The sequence below is a fragment of the Copadichromis virginalis genome, linkage group LG7 (genome assembly GCF_057382275.1).
Source record: "Copadichromis virginalis isolate Kocher_CV1m ecotype Utaka linkage group LG7, C_Virginalis_male_GT1.1, whole genome shotgun sequence".
In the NCBI taxonomy this organism is placed as follows: domain Eukaryota; kingdom Metazoa; phylum Chordata; class Actinopteri; order Cichliformes; family Cichlidae; genus Copadichromis; species Copadichromis virginalis.
Genome location: NC_140624.1, coordinates 6,957,520 through 6,974,731, shown reverse-complemented (window position 1 = coordinate 6,974,731; position 17,212 = coordinate 6,957,520). Strand labels below are relative to the sequence as shown.

The 17,212-nt window shown below is 37.7% G+C and overlaps 1 protein-coding gene across 3 annotated transcripts in view; it reads right to left on the bottom strand.

Annotated features, from left to right (window-relative positions):
• Positions 1-309: 309 nt before the first annotated feature.
• The window catches only part of LOC146704335 (excitatory amino acid transporter 2-like), a 29,913-nt gene continuing 13,010 nt past the window's right edge, over positions 310-17,212 (bottom strand). Inside the window, exons 1-11 of one of the 3 annotated variants that reach the window (XM_085461417.1) lie at positions 16,172-16,489; positions 13,672-13,811; positions 11,764-11,916; positions 11,263-11,513; positions 9,487-9,634; positions 8,749-8,875; positions 8,286-8,519; positions 7,998-8,192; positions 7,140-7,274; positions 6,739-7,003; positions 310-4,305 (exon numbers count right to left, since the gene is read on the bottom strand). In XM_085461417.1, the coding sequence (XP_085317543.1) occupies positions 4,234-4,305; positions 6,739-7,003; positions 7,140-7,274; positions 7,998-8,192; positions 8,286-8,519; positions 8,749-8,875; positions 9,487-9,634; positions 11,263-11,513; positions 11,764-11,916; positions 13,672-13,811; positions 16,172-16,209 (1,758 nt within the window). In that variant the 5' untranslated portion in view covers positions 16,210-16,489 and the 3' untranslated portion in view covers positions 310-4,233. Of the gene's footprint in view, positions 4,306-6,738; positions 7,004-7,139; positions 7,275-7,997; positions 8,520-8,748; positions 8,876-9,486; positions 9,635-11,262; positions 11,514-11,763; positions 11,917-13,671; positions 13,812-16,171; positions 16,491-17,212 lie in introns of those variants that run through there. The other 2 variants (XM_085461418.1, XM_085461419.1) reach the window with 2 other exon arrangements.

Here is a 17,212-nt window from a genome sequence, read left to right as displayed (position 1 = left end):
GCAAGTTCACCACCTAAACAAAATGTGTACCGTTTGTTGCCTTAATGAAGATTAATACGATCAATATTAATAGCAAAATGGGATAGAGTAGCTTAAACAAGCAGTAAATACTTCACTGTCTGTTTTCTCCCTTACCTTCTTAATCAAAAATAATAAAAGATAAAATCTACTAGAAATGTTTATACAGTAATACTACACTAAAACAACTAGTTAATAAAAACTAAACACAATATAGCATACATGTATTTCTTTTTTGTGCAAAAATTGTTGTAAAACAAAGAAAGAAAGAAAGTCTCAAAACAGCTGCAATTTAGTTATCAATCAACATTTATTAGTTATATTTGTATATGTACACCAAAGGTACAACACTTATTGATATGTAGAAACAGATTTTTATGTATACCATAAACTGAGAAAAGAATTCTTTTTTTTTTCTCAACAGTGAATTTCACCCACACATAACCTCTGCCTTTACATCAAGATAACAACAGCTTTACAAAGAGGGAAGGCCTAGAAAAGTAAATTCTTCAAAGCACATTGTAGGCAGGAGTGTAACAGGTTATCAGCTCAGTGTATGAGTTTCTTCAAAAAAACATTTCAGGAGAAAAGCACAGGCTTCAAGATATACTGGCTCTTTGCTGTGCCAATTATTTTCCATGTAGTCAGTACCATTTAGGTAAGCGATTCCAGGTGTTTGTGCGTGCATATCATTTCTGTGCAGAAAGTAAAAAGGCAAGTCAAGTGAAGGCAGCTTACTAAGTAGTATTCCTAAAAACATCCTAGACTGATGACATGACAGAGTTCAAATGTGTGAAGATGTGATTTATGGAAATGCTAACATGGAATCTAAATGATATAGATGTCCATGTCTTCAAATGCACCAGGTAAACAAACATGTCTGAGACTAAACCAGTTTTTTTCCTTTGTAAAGACAAAATGTGTTTAGATGAGTCACCTGAGGAATGTTGCTGTATCCTGTAACAGGCATTTGAATACAATTGAAGTTTGAGCTTTCTCTTATATCAACTCTTAGGCTATGTTTGATTCATCACTGTCCTACACACAGAGCAAATATGACCTTTTCCCCTGTTTTTGTGTCTTATCACTAACCTTTATAATAATAATTTCCCACCCAAATAACTCGTGTTGACCCCCTCATCAAACCAGAAACTTCCTCATGCCTATTTTTATCTCATCTCACTCTTTCTCCGTCTTTTTCTTTCTCTTCTTCATACAAATAGAATTTTTTTTTTTTTTTTTTTTTGCAGGATTACTATAATTTCCAGAGAATTCTGCATTGTCACTGAACAGAACAATTATATATTTATGTATGTACAATGAAAATGAATTCACACTGCTTATATCTTCATGGAGGAAACATTCAAAACACTTACATTAGATTAAAAAAAGATATTTATATGCTGGAATGTGACAGTTAATTAAAACAGCTAGTTAACAGGTATTAGAGAATAAAAAAGAACAAGCAATTTATGACATATTTTCCTCTCTATACATTTTGTCTAATCTAATTTTACTCGTGACATGGATGATTTTTTTCTCTCTAGAGGATTACATTTATAAATGTCACAGCAATGAAACTATATTTCTACGTACCATTTTGATACCCCCACATCCCCTGGAAAAAAAACCCCAAACAAACAAAAAACATCTGTTACCTACAATATGTACACAAAGTGCAAGGAGGCACTTCAAAACATCATGCTTTTAAGATAGTGGTGCAAAAAATAATTATCATATTATTTTAATTCATGCTTCTAAAACCGTGAGTTTGAACATAATATTGGTCCAACACACAATCCCCATCGGTGACACTGTCGGCTACTCACTGTATATGTATATAAAGATATGTATGTGTATGTGTGTGTTTGTGTGTGTTGTGAAGATCATAAGAGGTTAGAGTGTCAGTGCTGTACTCACTCATAACAATTACAAATGTACTGACCTTCCGTGTGTTTGTTTGTTTACTTATTTTTGCATTTTTGTTACGTGTGCATTTGGAGAAAAGTGTGAAGATGGTGCATATATACATCAGTCTATGCACTATGTTGAGCAGAACGCTGCACGCTCATCGTGATGTATAAAAGTAGACAAATGACAGAGCGCTGCACTAGATGTTGTGTTAAGTTTCCTACTGTTACTTTAATTGGCATTTGTTTGAATCGAACACCTTCAAGGCAAGGTCATTCAGCACGGATGAAAAGAAACAAGAGAGGAGAGAAGAATACAGTGCAAAGAAATCAAATTCACATTGACATCAGCTTCACCTCCCTCACACATGCACCCAGAAAACGATAACAGACAGCATTCCTGCTTTGTTTGTGTATTTGCCATATAGTGTTTTTAATCATTTAGTTCTATGAGATGATTATATGTGTATTACCTGATAACTGGAACATCCTGGCATATAACTGTGCGTGTCCGTTCTCATATTCTGGTTTCATCAACTACCTTCCCACTTTATGGATAAACAGCTGCAGCATTTAGGGTTTGTAGAAACAGTCTTGAGCTCTGGTGGCAAAAATATATTGTTTACCTTTTTAGATCTGGCTAAAACAAGAAGCTGGCAGGTGTTCCCAGAGAGGATCTGTCTCTGTTCGTGTAAGCCAAGAATCCATCTGACAGCCGAGCCGCTCTTCCTTCTCAATTTCTTTTTATAAACGTTTCTAGCTGTTCACCTTTTGTGCTATGCCAGTGTTTAGTAATAACTGTGCTTTCTAGTACACTGGTTCACAGGCTCACTCAGCCACTGGAATGTAGTTTGAAATAATAAACGTGTGCTCACTGTATTTTCATATATTATAGAATAACTTTCTTTCGACAAAGACTTTTGCTGTCATTTTTCATAGACAAAGCTTTTAAAGTTGTGCTCTTAAGAGGCCATTCTCAAGGAAACACTGGTCTTACAAACAAGTAAACATTTTAGGATTAAAATATGTTTCCTTGTAAGAGTAAACATGACAAGCCTGAGTATCTTTTGATCTCACTTATTTTAAAGTAGTTTCTTTTTTAAGTTGGAAAGATTATTGTCTGCACTCACATTCTGGCCCGATTTGTGCTTTAAAAAATATATATTTTCAATATATTTTATTCAATATTTTATGTAGGTATGCCATTTAGATTTACATTTAGTTTTAAACTATTGAAATGTCTTTTTCATTGGTATTAAAGAATTACTATTTTTGGTGAAAACCGATACTCTATACATTGTAATTTTAGGGCAACGCTTTAGATTTTGAGGTTTTATCTCTTGTTGTGCTATAAATGGATAGTTTAAGAAAATGGATGTCATGGTGACAGTTCAAAGGCCTCTGTGAGCTGATTGATTTTCTGCCTGTTTGGTCCCTTTAATTGACTTGGTCATGTTTTGACCTTAGCACTCTCTCTCTCTATCACACACACAAATTAGCTTTAAATATCACTGAATGCGTGACACAAAGAAAAAGATCCTCTTTCTACACAGTAGACAAAATAAAATAAAATAAAACCATTGGGTGCTTTGAGGCTCAGCATGTTTTTCCTGTTCACTATTGTTCTCACTGAACCCTTTATCAGTTTTCTGGTCCACAGGGATACTGAGTAATATTGGGTAACTATAATTGCAGTAAGAAGCACTTTAGAGACACTTTTGTTCTTAGATGAGAGGCTGGGATGAAAACAAAAAGCAGTGGCCGTGTGCACACATTGTGATAGTACTGACAGGGATGGAAAGAAGGGGATTTCATTACAAATTGCATTGCTGTCGTGAATAATGTTCCAACTCCCACTTGTCTTTGACACTATAATAACGTGTCACCTTTAAGAAACTTGTAAGACACTCAGTGCATCTCCGCTTCTTCGCTCCTCATACAAATAAGGGACCAGGATGTATTGCTAAGAATAGCTTATCTAACCATTGTTTTCCTCCCTTCCTTCACCCTCCAAGTCTTGAAGTATGTTGTGCAAGTGTCTGCTATACAGGACGTAACTGCGCTCTAACATGTGAGGTATGCCTATGTTATCATTTCACAATTAAGTGAATTAGTATCATATATATCAGTCAGATAGACAGTTAAAATTTTATAGGGACTAAATTTTTTTTAAAAAGAAAAGAAATGTAAGCTACATAAAAAAGAACAATTAGTAGTTCTGTTCATGTGATTTTTCATTCATTCTTGTATATCACCAGACAGGAAAGCTTGTGGAGCCCAGAAGCAGGGGATCTCTGTGCTGCCATTATTCATGTTTCCATGGTTCCACCTCAACAAGCGTGCACTCCGCAGCAGAGCCATTAGTGGCTGAGGTTACCTGTAAGAAGTTAGCAGAAGATCTAAACAGTGGATCCAAGAAAAAAAGAAAATTCTGGTCAAAAGACCTTAGAATAACACCACATTCTTAAAGCTTATAATGCATCAGATCAACTACTGCATTGTTATATGATGTCTATAAACTAAAATGTTGTATACAACATTCTTATTTAAATTTGACTACTTTTAGCTATAGTGCTTTGTAGGGCTGTAGTCTCCAGAACAACTAGTTAACTGACCAAATAATTACTAGTTTTCTAATTGATGTTACTTTCATAAGGAGAATGTCGTTCCAATACTATTCCCTCATTTTTAATGGTTGGAGCAAAAACTTACAGTTAGGATCACTTTGGATAGAGACTTTGAAAAGAGTAGCTTTTTAACATTTGCTCAGCATTAGCTCTGTAATACCTGTCAAAAAGGTCGGCAGTGTGGATTCATTTTTATTAAGGCTAAATTTTTCACACATCTTTCATGTTAAATGCTTGAGACTAGAAGTATGTGCATGTTAGAAATTGTAACTGGTATGTGCATTAAAGCAAAAGGTTTGGGACCAACATCTGCCAGTTGCAGTAAGACCAACAAAGCCAGACCATATTCACCAAGACCAAAGCAAATATGAATCTTTCACTTTCATCAATACAGTAGAATTATATTACAATCGGAGAGGTGTCAAACCTATTGGTCAGAGCATGTTGCTTGTTTGCATTTTTGTCCTGGGATCACCAGTTAATATGGTTTGTGTGGATGCACACTGGTATATGCTGGTTGACTGCAAATCTGTTGTTTTTATTTTAGTACAAAATGAAGAGTTTGGAATAATTTAAACAATGTTTTGTTTAATAACATTTTTGTTTATCTATAAATAATTTTGGCTAATAAGGCAAAATGCACTCAGTACAGTGGAGCTGATTTAGAAAGATTATTCTCCCCAAGACCAATGAATAGGTTTTAGGGTAGAACCAATTTCAGTTAATGGAGATTTTCTTTGGTTGACTACAGCCCTCTTTAGCACTTGAAACCTACAAAGACAGAATTGCTATTTTGCAATAAGGAACACTGGAACTGCAGGAAAACCACTGATGTCCATGCATGCTCGTGGTAGTCCTAACATGAGTTAGACAGTTTCTTTTAATGACCTGGGAATAGACCACAAATTTATGATGAAAACCAACTTAAGAGGCAGTAAAAAAAAGACAAATGAATACATTTTAAATTCAGAATATACAAATAACACAAAAAAGGAAAGAACACTACCAAATGAATGCATAGTTACGTTTTAGCTATTCTGCAAGCATCTACGACGTTTCATTGGACTTGAAATGGGTTAGAAATGTATGTGAGGCAAAGCAGAACAGAAAACAGGGAAAAGTGGTGTGGAAGGTACTGGAAGCAGCAAGGTTTTGTTTAACATTCATATGTAAGTGTCCATTAATAAAGCAAGTCTGAGAAAGGAGGATATAACTTTTTGCCATGGGCAGATTGCTTGTGCGACAGATTACCAGCGTTGCTAGGTAACGCCCTTCATCCTTTAATAAATGAATAGGCTCATCAGTAGGCCTTTGCCGCCCGTCTGTGTGTGTCAGAGAACAAGCATTATGAACTTACATATAATATTCTAAAAGACTGGAATACATTCAGATATTGGATTTCTCCCCTCTAGATTTCACAGAATATTTCTCACACTGGACAGAAATAGATGGTGTCAAAATGCAAAAGAAAAAAAAAAAAAAAACCCTTGTAGGGAATGACTCACTGACAGTTTCGTAGTTGGTGTGTAGGGAACATATGAACTGCTAATTAGCTCTAGCACTTCATTTCTGTATCTTAAAATCCTACAGAAAATGGGAAACCTTTGGAAATGTTCCCATTTAACAGTTAAAATCTGCTGTATTCTAAGAAAAAGCAAAACACGCCATACTGGACAATAATTTGAACATAAGCAATATTTAAAATTATGTCAAAAGACATTTCTTTAAAGTGTTTATTAATACATGTATTCTGAAGTTTTGATAAAGGTGGCTGGTAAATAATTCCTCTGTGTCATAATGAGGATTATCCTGCTCTGCCTTTTGAACTGGAGCCGACCCCCAATTGGCTCCAGTAATCAGATTAGGCTAGCTGTTGAGGGAGAGAAATTTGATCCTTTATTCATATGTACCGATGCTGAATAATATTTTGACATAAACTATAATTTTTTGTTGTTGTTTTTCAACAGCAAAGCTGCTATTCCAGAGAAATGAACACATGCATACATCCAACTATTGTTCCATTGCTTCACTTCTGAAATAAAATAACAGCGGGTGTATTTACAATGATGTAAACAAAGACGCAATGCTTAAAACTCAAACAGATTCAAGCAAGGTGCAGGGTGAGCATGCAACACGAGAGAGGGTTATATACAGGTCTCTATGTTTGTAAGCATTAAATGTACCTTGCATTCATCTACTACAACAGAATTGTTAGCAGTGGCGCTAGCAGTTGTGGTATCGGTAGCGGTTAAGACGCACTGGTTGGAATTATTTTCGTGGTGGTTCTTCATGTCATCGTAATAAGACTGGGTCTTTGTCATCATTTCAATGTCGTCCGACTTTGCCGTGTGTGCATCCAGCTCATCCAGCTCTGCCTTCGACATGTGGTACACGATGCCTGCACCGTAGGAGTCACCCACCACGTTCACTGAGGTCCTGAATCGATCACTGATGAGACACAAATCAGCATGAAAGATGGCTTTGCATGCTAGTAAAGGGTTTGAAAAACCCTAATACAAAAGCAAAGGCAAAATTACCTTGTACAGTGTAACCACAATATAATTTTTTCTTTTATCAAACTCACAGCAGCCAGTCGACAGCAACCAGGAGACTGATATCTTGGGTTGGCAGGCCTACAGCAGTTAGGATCAGCAACATAGTCACCAGGCCAGCACTGGGAATACTGGCGGCCCCGACACTGGCCAAGGTGGCTGTCAGACTGGGTGAAGATATGGGAAAGCGGCACTCAATAACATTCTCCAAAACCACTTGCCTAACCTCATTCTTCACACCCTGATGCACTTCCCCAAACACCAATGAACATTACATCCTCTGCATCTCACAGTTAAAAGGAGGCACTCAGTTTCTGCTGTGCTTAGGCTGAGGCGCACCCGAGTAGGTTCTTCATCTTTATGAACAGAGGCTCACAGAGATGAAAGAGAGATTGGATATTTAATTTGAAGGTCCATGGATTTATATCCAATAAAAATGTCAGAGTCAATGTCATCTATGTGCAGATCACTGGATTATAAGAGTATTTTGGAAAGATTGTTGCGATGAAAACAGCGAGTGACTGGTAATTCTTGCTTAGCTTCCTCCTTAGCATGAGACAAGGGACTGGGGCATATGGCTGCTTCCTCTGGGTGCTTAATTTGCTGTACTCTAAATTTCTTTTCAGCTCACCACTAAATGCCACAACACTTCTGCTGAGTTTGTCTTTATTGTAATGATCTAACTGTGGGAGCTGCATTTATCTCAGTTTAAACAATTTAAACAGTGGGAACTGCAAGTCTTACTTTGGTGACTAAGAATAGCTTCAATGGAAGAACTGCACACATATGCAGCCATTCTGTAGGACTCCATTTCTAAAACCCATTCTTATATATATGTAAGCTAGGATGGGATGTTAAATATTAAGTGCAAAGCCATGTTTTTTTCTGACCTGACAGTGATAATTTGACCAGGGTCAAGGTTGACACCGTTCATCTGGGCAATGAAAATGGCAGCCACAGCCTCATACAGAGCAGTTCCATCCATGTTGATGGTGGCACCGACTGGGAGCACAAAACGAGTGACTCTTTTGTCAATACCCAAATTCTCTTCCAGACAACGGAAGGTGACAGGTAGTGTACCAGCACTGGAAGGGAAAAGCAAAACAAGTTGGATTATAAATGTATAATAATTTGCACAAATATTAAGACAGCAATTCCTTTTCCATTCTGATGCTAACCTGGAGGCTGTCCCCAGAGCAGTAATCCAGGCCTGGAAGATGCCCAGGAAGAAGGTGAAGGGGTTTTTCCTGGTGATAACGAAGTAAATGCTGGGGAGGAAAATTGCTCCGTGGATAATGAGGCCAATGATCACTGTCACCATGTACATGCCCAGCTGCCTAGCCACGACCTCCAGATCCTTAATGGAAATGATCTTGCCACAAATCAAACAGGCAATACCAAAAGGAGAGTACCTGATGAGAAGAAAAAGTATATGTTTAATCATTTAGCAACATATTAAATTAGTTAACCCTCATAAAATCTTCCTATTACGTACAAGCAAGCCTTTATCTTTTAAAGCATTACAGTTACTTGACAAATAACTTGGAATGAACAACAAACACATTAAATTAAGTCATTTCTGATTCAAATGACTTAAATGAGTTTTAAAATGAGTCAATGGGAATCTTGAGTGACACTAACCACATGATCATGATGACAAGTTTCATCACAATCTCATTGAGGATATTGAAGAATTCAATCATGAGCCTGGCCTTCTCTCCCATCTTGCCCATGCAGATGCCAAATGCAATAAAGAAACCAATCAGACCTGTGACAAAAAATCATAAATGTGTCACATTTTGAATGCCACCAGTGCTGAAGGGTGAGATGTGTCCAGCATCAGGGAATTCTTATAAGATGATAGGGTTTCCATTTAAAAACCAATAGGCCTGTCCAGATATTTGCAACATTCAAAACCGATTCCCAGGCATGACTCTAGAGTATGACTGGAATATCTGAAATACCTGAACATCTATTTTCCATGATATTAAATCAATATGGGGCCGAGGGAATTAATCTAAATGACTTTGATTATTCCCCGACTTGTTCTCTTTGCATTGTGGTTTCGATGGAAATGTCTCAACTGCAAAACATTCAGAACATTTCCATCAGGCAGCGATCTGTATTTCTGTGTATTGCGCTAGTTAGCAAATGCTGTGATGGTGATGGCTAAGCTGGCTAAGATGATGAATGTTCTCAACATGTATACATGTTCTGTTACCTGCTACCAGCTTAGCATTTGCATCTTAGCTTCATCATTGTCTTCATTTTAGCATGCTGATGTTAGCGCTTAGCACCATTCGTAATATTGCTTAATGTTACTAGGCCACATACTGCAGCTATATTACTGTGTTTTCAGTTGCAGTGAGTTTTACATACCCAAAACATTCATGCCACTTTTGAACTGCAGTGACTTTTTGATGATGTACTGAGGCTCCTTTGTAATGTTAGCCACTAGGCCCTCCATAGTGGTGGCATTGACATCCTCCTCAATAACCACCTCCACCTTCTTTGTGACTGTCTGAATCTGAAAGAAATTAAGCATTAAGCATAAATATTAATGAGCTAATGACATTTAAAATATTTTTCTTTAAGAATTCTTTTGTGGTATTAAAGGTAATGCACTGCAGTGGTTCTGAATCAGATCTCTCTAAAAGACTCCAGTTTGCTCGTGTAAATGGAGAGTCCTCTTCACACACTAAGGTTAACTATGGAGTTCCACAGGGTTCCATGCTAGGACCAATTCTGTTAACATTATACATGCTTCCCTTAGGCAGTATCATCAGAAGGCATTGGCAAACATTTTCACTACTATACAGATGATACTAAACTTTATCTGTCCATGAACATACACCATAACACACACCAGTTAGTTAAACTGCAGGTATGTCTTAAAGACATAGTGCTATCCAGAGTAAGCAAATTCTCACTCTGGATAGCATTACCTTGACCACCAATTCTTGGAATTGTTTTTTACCAGGATATTCAATGCATATATTAAACAATTATGTAGGACTTTTTTTTCCCACTTGAAGCATATCTCTAAAATTAGAAACATGTCTCAAAGTGATGTTGAAAAACTGTTCATTCATTTATTACTTCTAGGCTGGATTTGTTCGTTATTATTCGAATGTCCTAAAAAAGCCTTTAGTTGATTCAAAATGCTGCAACAAGAGTATTGACAGGGACTAGGAAGATATATAGCAACATATATATATATATATATATAGCAAGATATATCTTCTACACTGACTTCTCTTCATTGGCTCTCTGTTAAATCTAGAATCAGATTTAATATCTTTCTTATAATGTACAAGGTCTTGGATAATCTTATCTTAATGACCTTATAGTACAATAACATCACATTAGAGCACTTTGCTCTAGACCGCGAGCCTACTAGTTGTTCCTTTAGTATTTGAAAGTAGAATGAGAGTTATAGTCTTCACCTTTCAGGCCCCTCTTCTGTGGAATCAGCTCTAAATTTGGATTTAGCAGATAGACACTTTTCTTCTTTTAAGATAAGGCTTAAAACTTCTCATTTTGATAAAGTATATTTTTAGGGCTGGATCAGGAGACCCTGAATCCTCTAGCTCTAGGCTGCTGGGGGATTCCCATGATGTGTTTCTTCTTCAATAACCTTTTTCACTCATTATATGTTTATACACCACTCTGCATTTAACCATTAGTAATTAATTAGTTATTAATCTCTGGCTCTCTTCCAACAGATGGCTGCCTCTCCCTGAGCCTGATTCTGCTTCTTCCTGTTAAAGGGTAGTTTTTTCTTCCCACTGTCCCCAAAGCACTTGCTCGAGGAGGGGTTGCTTGAATTTTCTATGTTTCCTTTCTATTATTGAAAGCTATTTACTTTACAATATAATAGCATTGGGGCAACTGTTGTTTTGATTTGGCATTATATAAATAAAATTTGTATTGTGTGTGCAATTGTTTTGGTTTATCAGGCATCAACCCCTGTAGTTCTCTGTTGGTAGCCTCTTCCGAACACTTTATGAATGTAAGCCTACACATGTCCCAATACACAAGTTTATTTTCTATGACTTTATGTAATATTCCCTAACAAGTGATGGGATGGCATTCATGTGTTCAGATATCTCACAAAGATTTTCAAACTGTGAATAAATCCTTTTAATCTGTTACCTGTTGGAAACAAGCCTGCACAAGATTCTCTGGGAAAAGGTTCCTGATCAGATCAAAGAAGGCATCCAGACTAGACACATCATCATTTTTCTCGCCCTCGCCAAGATTCTCCTTCAGTTTGGGGTTGCCAGGGTGGATGACTAACACCAGGATAACTCCCAGGATAGCAGCAATAATTGTGGTTGTCATGTAGTAGACCATAGCTCTGGTGCCCAGGCGACCGCTAGATTTGGCATCAAGACCGGCTAGACCTGCACCCAAAGCAAGCAAGATCATGTTTGCCTGTTAATTGCTAGGACGTATCCAATGGAAATGTTGACTCAATGCTGCAAGACATGAAGGCTGTGCTATGCAAAGACAATTAGTAGATTATATAAGGGTATTTTCTTATTGCATTATGACTTTTTCACCAAGTCTATTTTAGTGTATTAGAGCAGCAAAAGGTGTAAATCAAGAACTTAAAATTCCTAATATATTTGAGTGTGATAAATTACACTGCACCTGTGATTAAACTGGAGATAATGAGTGGCAGGATCAACATCTTCAGCATCCTCATTAGGATGTCTCCAGGAAAAGCAATCACCATGACAATGTCTGGGTGGATTGGGGAAGCAACACGAAGCAGCATCCCTGATACAGCCCCCAAGATCACACCTGAAGTGCAACAAGAAAAATAAAAAGGTGTAAAATCCCAAAATATGAAATTGTGTGAGAGAAACAACGTGAAATACAGAAACAAAGTGGCCAAGCCAAGCCAACTTTAAGTAAGTCAGATATTACATGCAAATAAACTATAACAAAATGCTATGATTTTAATCATTTGCTACTTGAAAATAGTATCAATTCAAACTATGAAATAAATAATTCTCAAATGATTTGTTGTCAAAGACATCGTATTAACATCTTAGTAACATCTTAGCTTCCAGCCTTATAATTTCAGTTGTTTGGTGAGAAGGGATCTGCTGGACACTTAGGGAGGGCAATGGGTTGTGAAGATAAAATGCAAACCTGCTGACAGTGAGCAAAGCTCGTGGAGGATTAAAATCAGATTCCTTTGAAGCAGAGAGGAGGAGCAGCATGTCCGACTCACTGGTGAAGCATCTGTCATCTCAGCAAACTCTTTTAAAATTTTTATTTTTTCAAAAGCTTCAATAAATGATGGATAAAAAGATATGTTTCACTCTAATCTCAGGCACAAATTTTGTCTCACTGAGATACTTGGATTATTTTCACATTATCTTTTTTGCGTGTGCAACCTTACCTTTCCTCTGATCTCCATTCTTTAATAGCCTGAATATTGTGACATTTGAAAGATCCTCTATTCTCAAACAAAATCGTTGTTGACCCTTAAAGCCACAATGTCTCTTCTAACCAACAGCTCTTTTCCTGCCACACACTGTTCCTGCCATTAAGTAAAGCTGACCTCTGTATGCTCCCACCCCCCACTCCCCTGCCTACCAGGCCTGGTGGTTGGCCTCTGTGTCTGTCTGTCTTAGGCAAGACAAAACTCCAACATCCTCCTGGGGCTGCACTTCCGCTGCCAAAGATAACACAGCCCAATATATTGTTTCATAACACAAACTGATCACAAGGCCTCCAGCGTTTTTTTTTTGTTTGTTTTTTTTTTAAACCTAAGTTGTCTTCAGCGCTTTAATCTATCCCCCAGTCTAACAGCATCCAGTGGATTCTGCACACCCGATGGTTTTGGATGGCACTTGATTTCCTGTGCTTTCCCTTTGGAGCAATTGCAAGTTCCCTTTCAAGGTTTCATCTGCCAAGTGACAGATGATCAATGATCATGCTGGCTCACTTGCTTTGTGAGCGTCCAGCCGGGTGCCATTGGATGTACACAGTACGCATGCTCACACAAGCCCACATCCATACAAGTGCAATGCAGTAACTGAATAAGTCAAATGTACACATATTTTTTAATTTACAGTTTAAAGAGTCCTGTAATTATAGACTGTATGACTGGGAGAGCCGACATAAAAACAAACCATCAGAAAGAACTACAGTTTAAACAAATCTAATTTAAGACCTTACATCTCTTCCTTTATTAAAAACGTTTTTTCTTTGGACCCTAATCAGCATGTGGTAAGATGACAGCACTTTTCATGCATCACCAGAGGCTGTTTTTATGTCCAGTACAGCACAGCTTTTGATAGCAACAGGTGGCACAGAATTGGGAAAGTTCAGAACACTCAGTCATCTTTCTGTCTGAGCACAGATGGCATCTCCTCCGCACATATAATTGAGCTAGCATAAGACTGAACTCAGTGGTAGTTAGTATCTGTGTTTAGCCCTCCTTACTTTTTATTAGGCTCTCGAGATAAAAAAACCAAAACCAAAACATAATAATAATAATAATAAGTAATTGAAAGAAAGAAAAAACAGCGTGAGGGGGCTTACCAAGGACAGTGAGAGTGAGAAGAAGGTTCTTGAACATTTTGGAGCAGATTAGGGCACATTTCGACTGGGGCCTGGCCTCAATGGGCTCCAGGTGACTCTCGTGCATCCTCACCTCCACTTGTTTAGGCATACTGTTGGCACTGTGATATGAAGAAAGAACAAGTGATTTTTGTTAAAATCAAAGCCATCAAGTCAGACAATGTGAAAAGTACACACTTGACCACAGAACATTTTTGATGACCATGCTGTGGTGATCATGCTGTGGTCATATTCTGTCATGTGACAGTCACTGTGAGAAAGAAGACTGTTGATTCCACAACAACATACAGGAGCCTTTGAAAACTGTTTATAGCTCAAATCAAAACACTGTGTGATGAAAAATGTTTAGCATTCAAGCGTTGCCAAGCTGTCACTCGAACACTGTTTGTTCATGGTTAAGAGAGCATTCCAAAAGAAGCAAGCTGACTACAAGCTGCTGCTTCTGAAATCACAGTCCTTTGGGGTATCTCATCTCAGTTTACTGAAGGGTGATTGTGTAGCCCCAATTTTCTCAGAGCAGACTTTTGTTAGATTTTTGCAGAAACTATGAAACCTTTTTTCTGATAAAATAAAATGAATTGTGGAAAATGTTAGTAGACTTTTCAGGAATTGTTACAATGCACAGATTAAACAGAGCCTTAATTTTACAATGTTGTTGCACTGAAAAAAAAAGAGTACGAGACAAAAAATGCCTAACTATCAAATAATATATCTGTTTAGACTTGATCTTTCTATCGCTCAGTTATCATTTCAGTTTTCACATTCACAGGTAATGCTTTGAGAGCAGCTTTGTGTTGAATAAAACACAATTTTCCATAATGAGCAGCCCTGAGTAGCTTTCTGTAGTCCCACTGAGGTGTTAATGCATTTGTTTAATGAGAAGGGAGCCAGCTGTGTCTGTTATGTGACAGTTAGGTATGTGTAAGAAAAGAGAAAATAACAGGCACTATAGCTTTATGCTAATCCCTCAGCATCAAGTTAAAGAAAAAATATACACAATTAACTAGCTTGGCTTGATATATCTTTTGTTTGCTTATGGACTTTGTTGCTATTCAATGAGCCCATTACAAATTCTGGTGTGATGGACAACCAAGAACAGAAAAAATGAAATAAAGTGACCCTCACCTTCCCCCTTGCCGTGGGGTTCACAGTCTAAAAAACACAAATGGAAGCTTCAGTGGTGAAGATTATGTTATTTGGAGATATTAATGATGATGTCAAGTATTTTTTTTCTTTCTTTGTCAAAGCTAAAGCTTTTACCAAATGCAACAGAGAGCTTGAATCAAGAGGTTGTTTTGGGAGAGGAACCTCACAGCCAGCCTTGTTATTATTATGATTTTTTAGGTTTTAGTTTTTTGTGTATGCATACAATTCCACATAAAACACACACTTTCTAAGTTACACGCACCTCCCCCATTGTGTGTGCATTGTGATGTTGAAAGACTATAACAAGACCACCTGGTCACCTTCCAGGCACACAGATGGATGATTCCTAGCTCCTCTTATTAATTTCTACGTGTGAAATACAGAAAATACACGCAAACAGCAGGCAAGTAGCAGCCACATTGCACTCTATTGTGGCGTGATTGCATACTTTAGATAAAAACTCGAGGAATTCATAAAACCCCAGAAATTAAAAAATTACCATTATATAAAAATCCTATTCCACGGGAGAGATGAGTGCTGCTAATTGAATGTCCCCCTTTTTCTCTCCCTGTCATTATTTTTAGCACTATGAGAGGAAGCAGGCGATACTCTGCCATAATCCTCTCATTAACACTTCTCTCACCAAGTCAGAGACAAATGAGAGAGCAGGTTTGTGTGACCCAGTGATGGATGAATGTGAAAAAATATAGCTAAGAGTTACAGCCACTGCAGCAGCTGCATTATTTATTATCAATTTGCACCAGGAGGAAATAGCAAGGTGTTTTTGTGTTATAGAGTCATTTTGTTGGATGGAACATCCTTCTTGTTATTAACATTTCATGAGCTTCGAATTAATTACTGTGCCCTAACAAATAATTCTGAGAAGCTTCACACTTAAGTCCACAATCAGATGGGACTGGGCATCTTGTTTCAGGAAGTGTAAATGTTAAAAAGTTACTTTTGTTTCAGTATAATCAGATTTTACTAAATGTTCAGTACAAAACCATATTTCAGACCTTCAGACCTGTACAAGCCCACACACCCACAAACAGCTTCTTCCTCTCAGTCACTAATGGGATCATGTTGTAAACCGGTTAATCTTGGCTGAGAGCTTAGTCAGATTAATTGCATTACAGGACTGTAAAGCCATGAAGAGTTACTGGAGTTGTGAATAAAATGAAAACTATAAAACTATATTTTTTTCATTATATATAAAAACAAAACTTAAAAATCAATAAGTGGCTGGAGTAAAAAAAGAGAAAAAAAGTAAAAGGAGTAAATATTTATGATATGAATGGAAATACATAGTACTTACTTCATTTCTGGGGGAGTTGAGGTAAGTGCTATATACATTGACCAGGATCAAATCTCCAGTCTTTGGTATTTAAGAGGGAGTCGGCACAAGAAAGTGTTAGCAGGCGTGCAAGTGCTCCATCCAAATATGTTGCCTGATGTCAGCAGAAAAGATCCCAGGTACAGCCGGTGGCTAAAAACACCTCTGCTCTGCTGACGGCAACCTGCTTTCAGCTGTCCACAAACTCCTCCGCAGCATCCAGAGAGGAGCGAGTCAACACAGTCCAGACGACAGACTTAGTCACAGACACAGCAACCTGAATGGCCCCATCCTGATGTCTGCTACATCCCCCACCGCCCACCCCCCCCTCCACCACCACCACCTCCTACCCCTTGACTCCACTGCCACCAACACCCACGGCCAGCTACTCACGAATCTCACACGTGCACACATATCATACGCAGACGCACAGCCAACAAACCTAAAAGTAAATAAATAACTAAGAAGAAGAAATGGAAGGAGGAGCTAGTATCAGAGCCTATGTTTCAAATCCCCCAGGGTCCTTAACAGTCCCTAAACACTGTAATCCCCACAGAGAGCATGCTTCTAGACACATCCAAGTACCAGATGGATATGTGGTTCACCACATTATACACTGGTTAATCTATCTATCTATCTATCTATCTATCTATCTATCTATCTATCTATCTATCTATCTATCTATCTATCTATCTATCTATCTATCTATCTATCTATCTTATTGACTATAGTCAATAAAACTCCAAACTGAACTCCAAAGCACAATTGACCTATGTGATTCATGTGAGGATGCTGTCACGCTGATTTCCCTCTAGTCTCCCAGCAGCATGAGACTTCACATGGCATTGAGCAGTATCACATTATTCTAATTAGGGAAATGTGTTGGAAAGCTATTTCCTCTTCAAACAAATGACCAGCTACACAACAAAAGCGAGAGGAATGCCATCTCTGTCTGTAAAGGTTGTGTCATGAGAAATCACTCATCCTAAATCCCTTAACATGTCATCCTCATTCAAAGGGCTC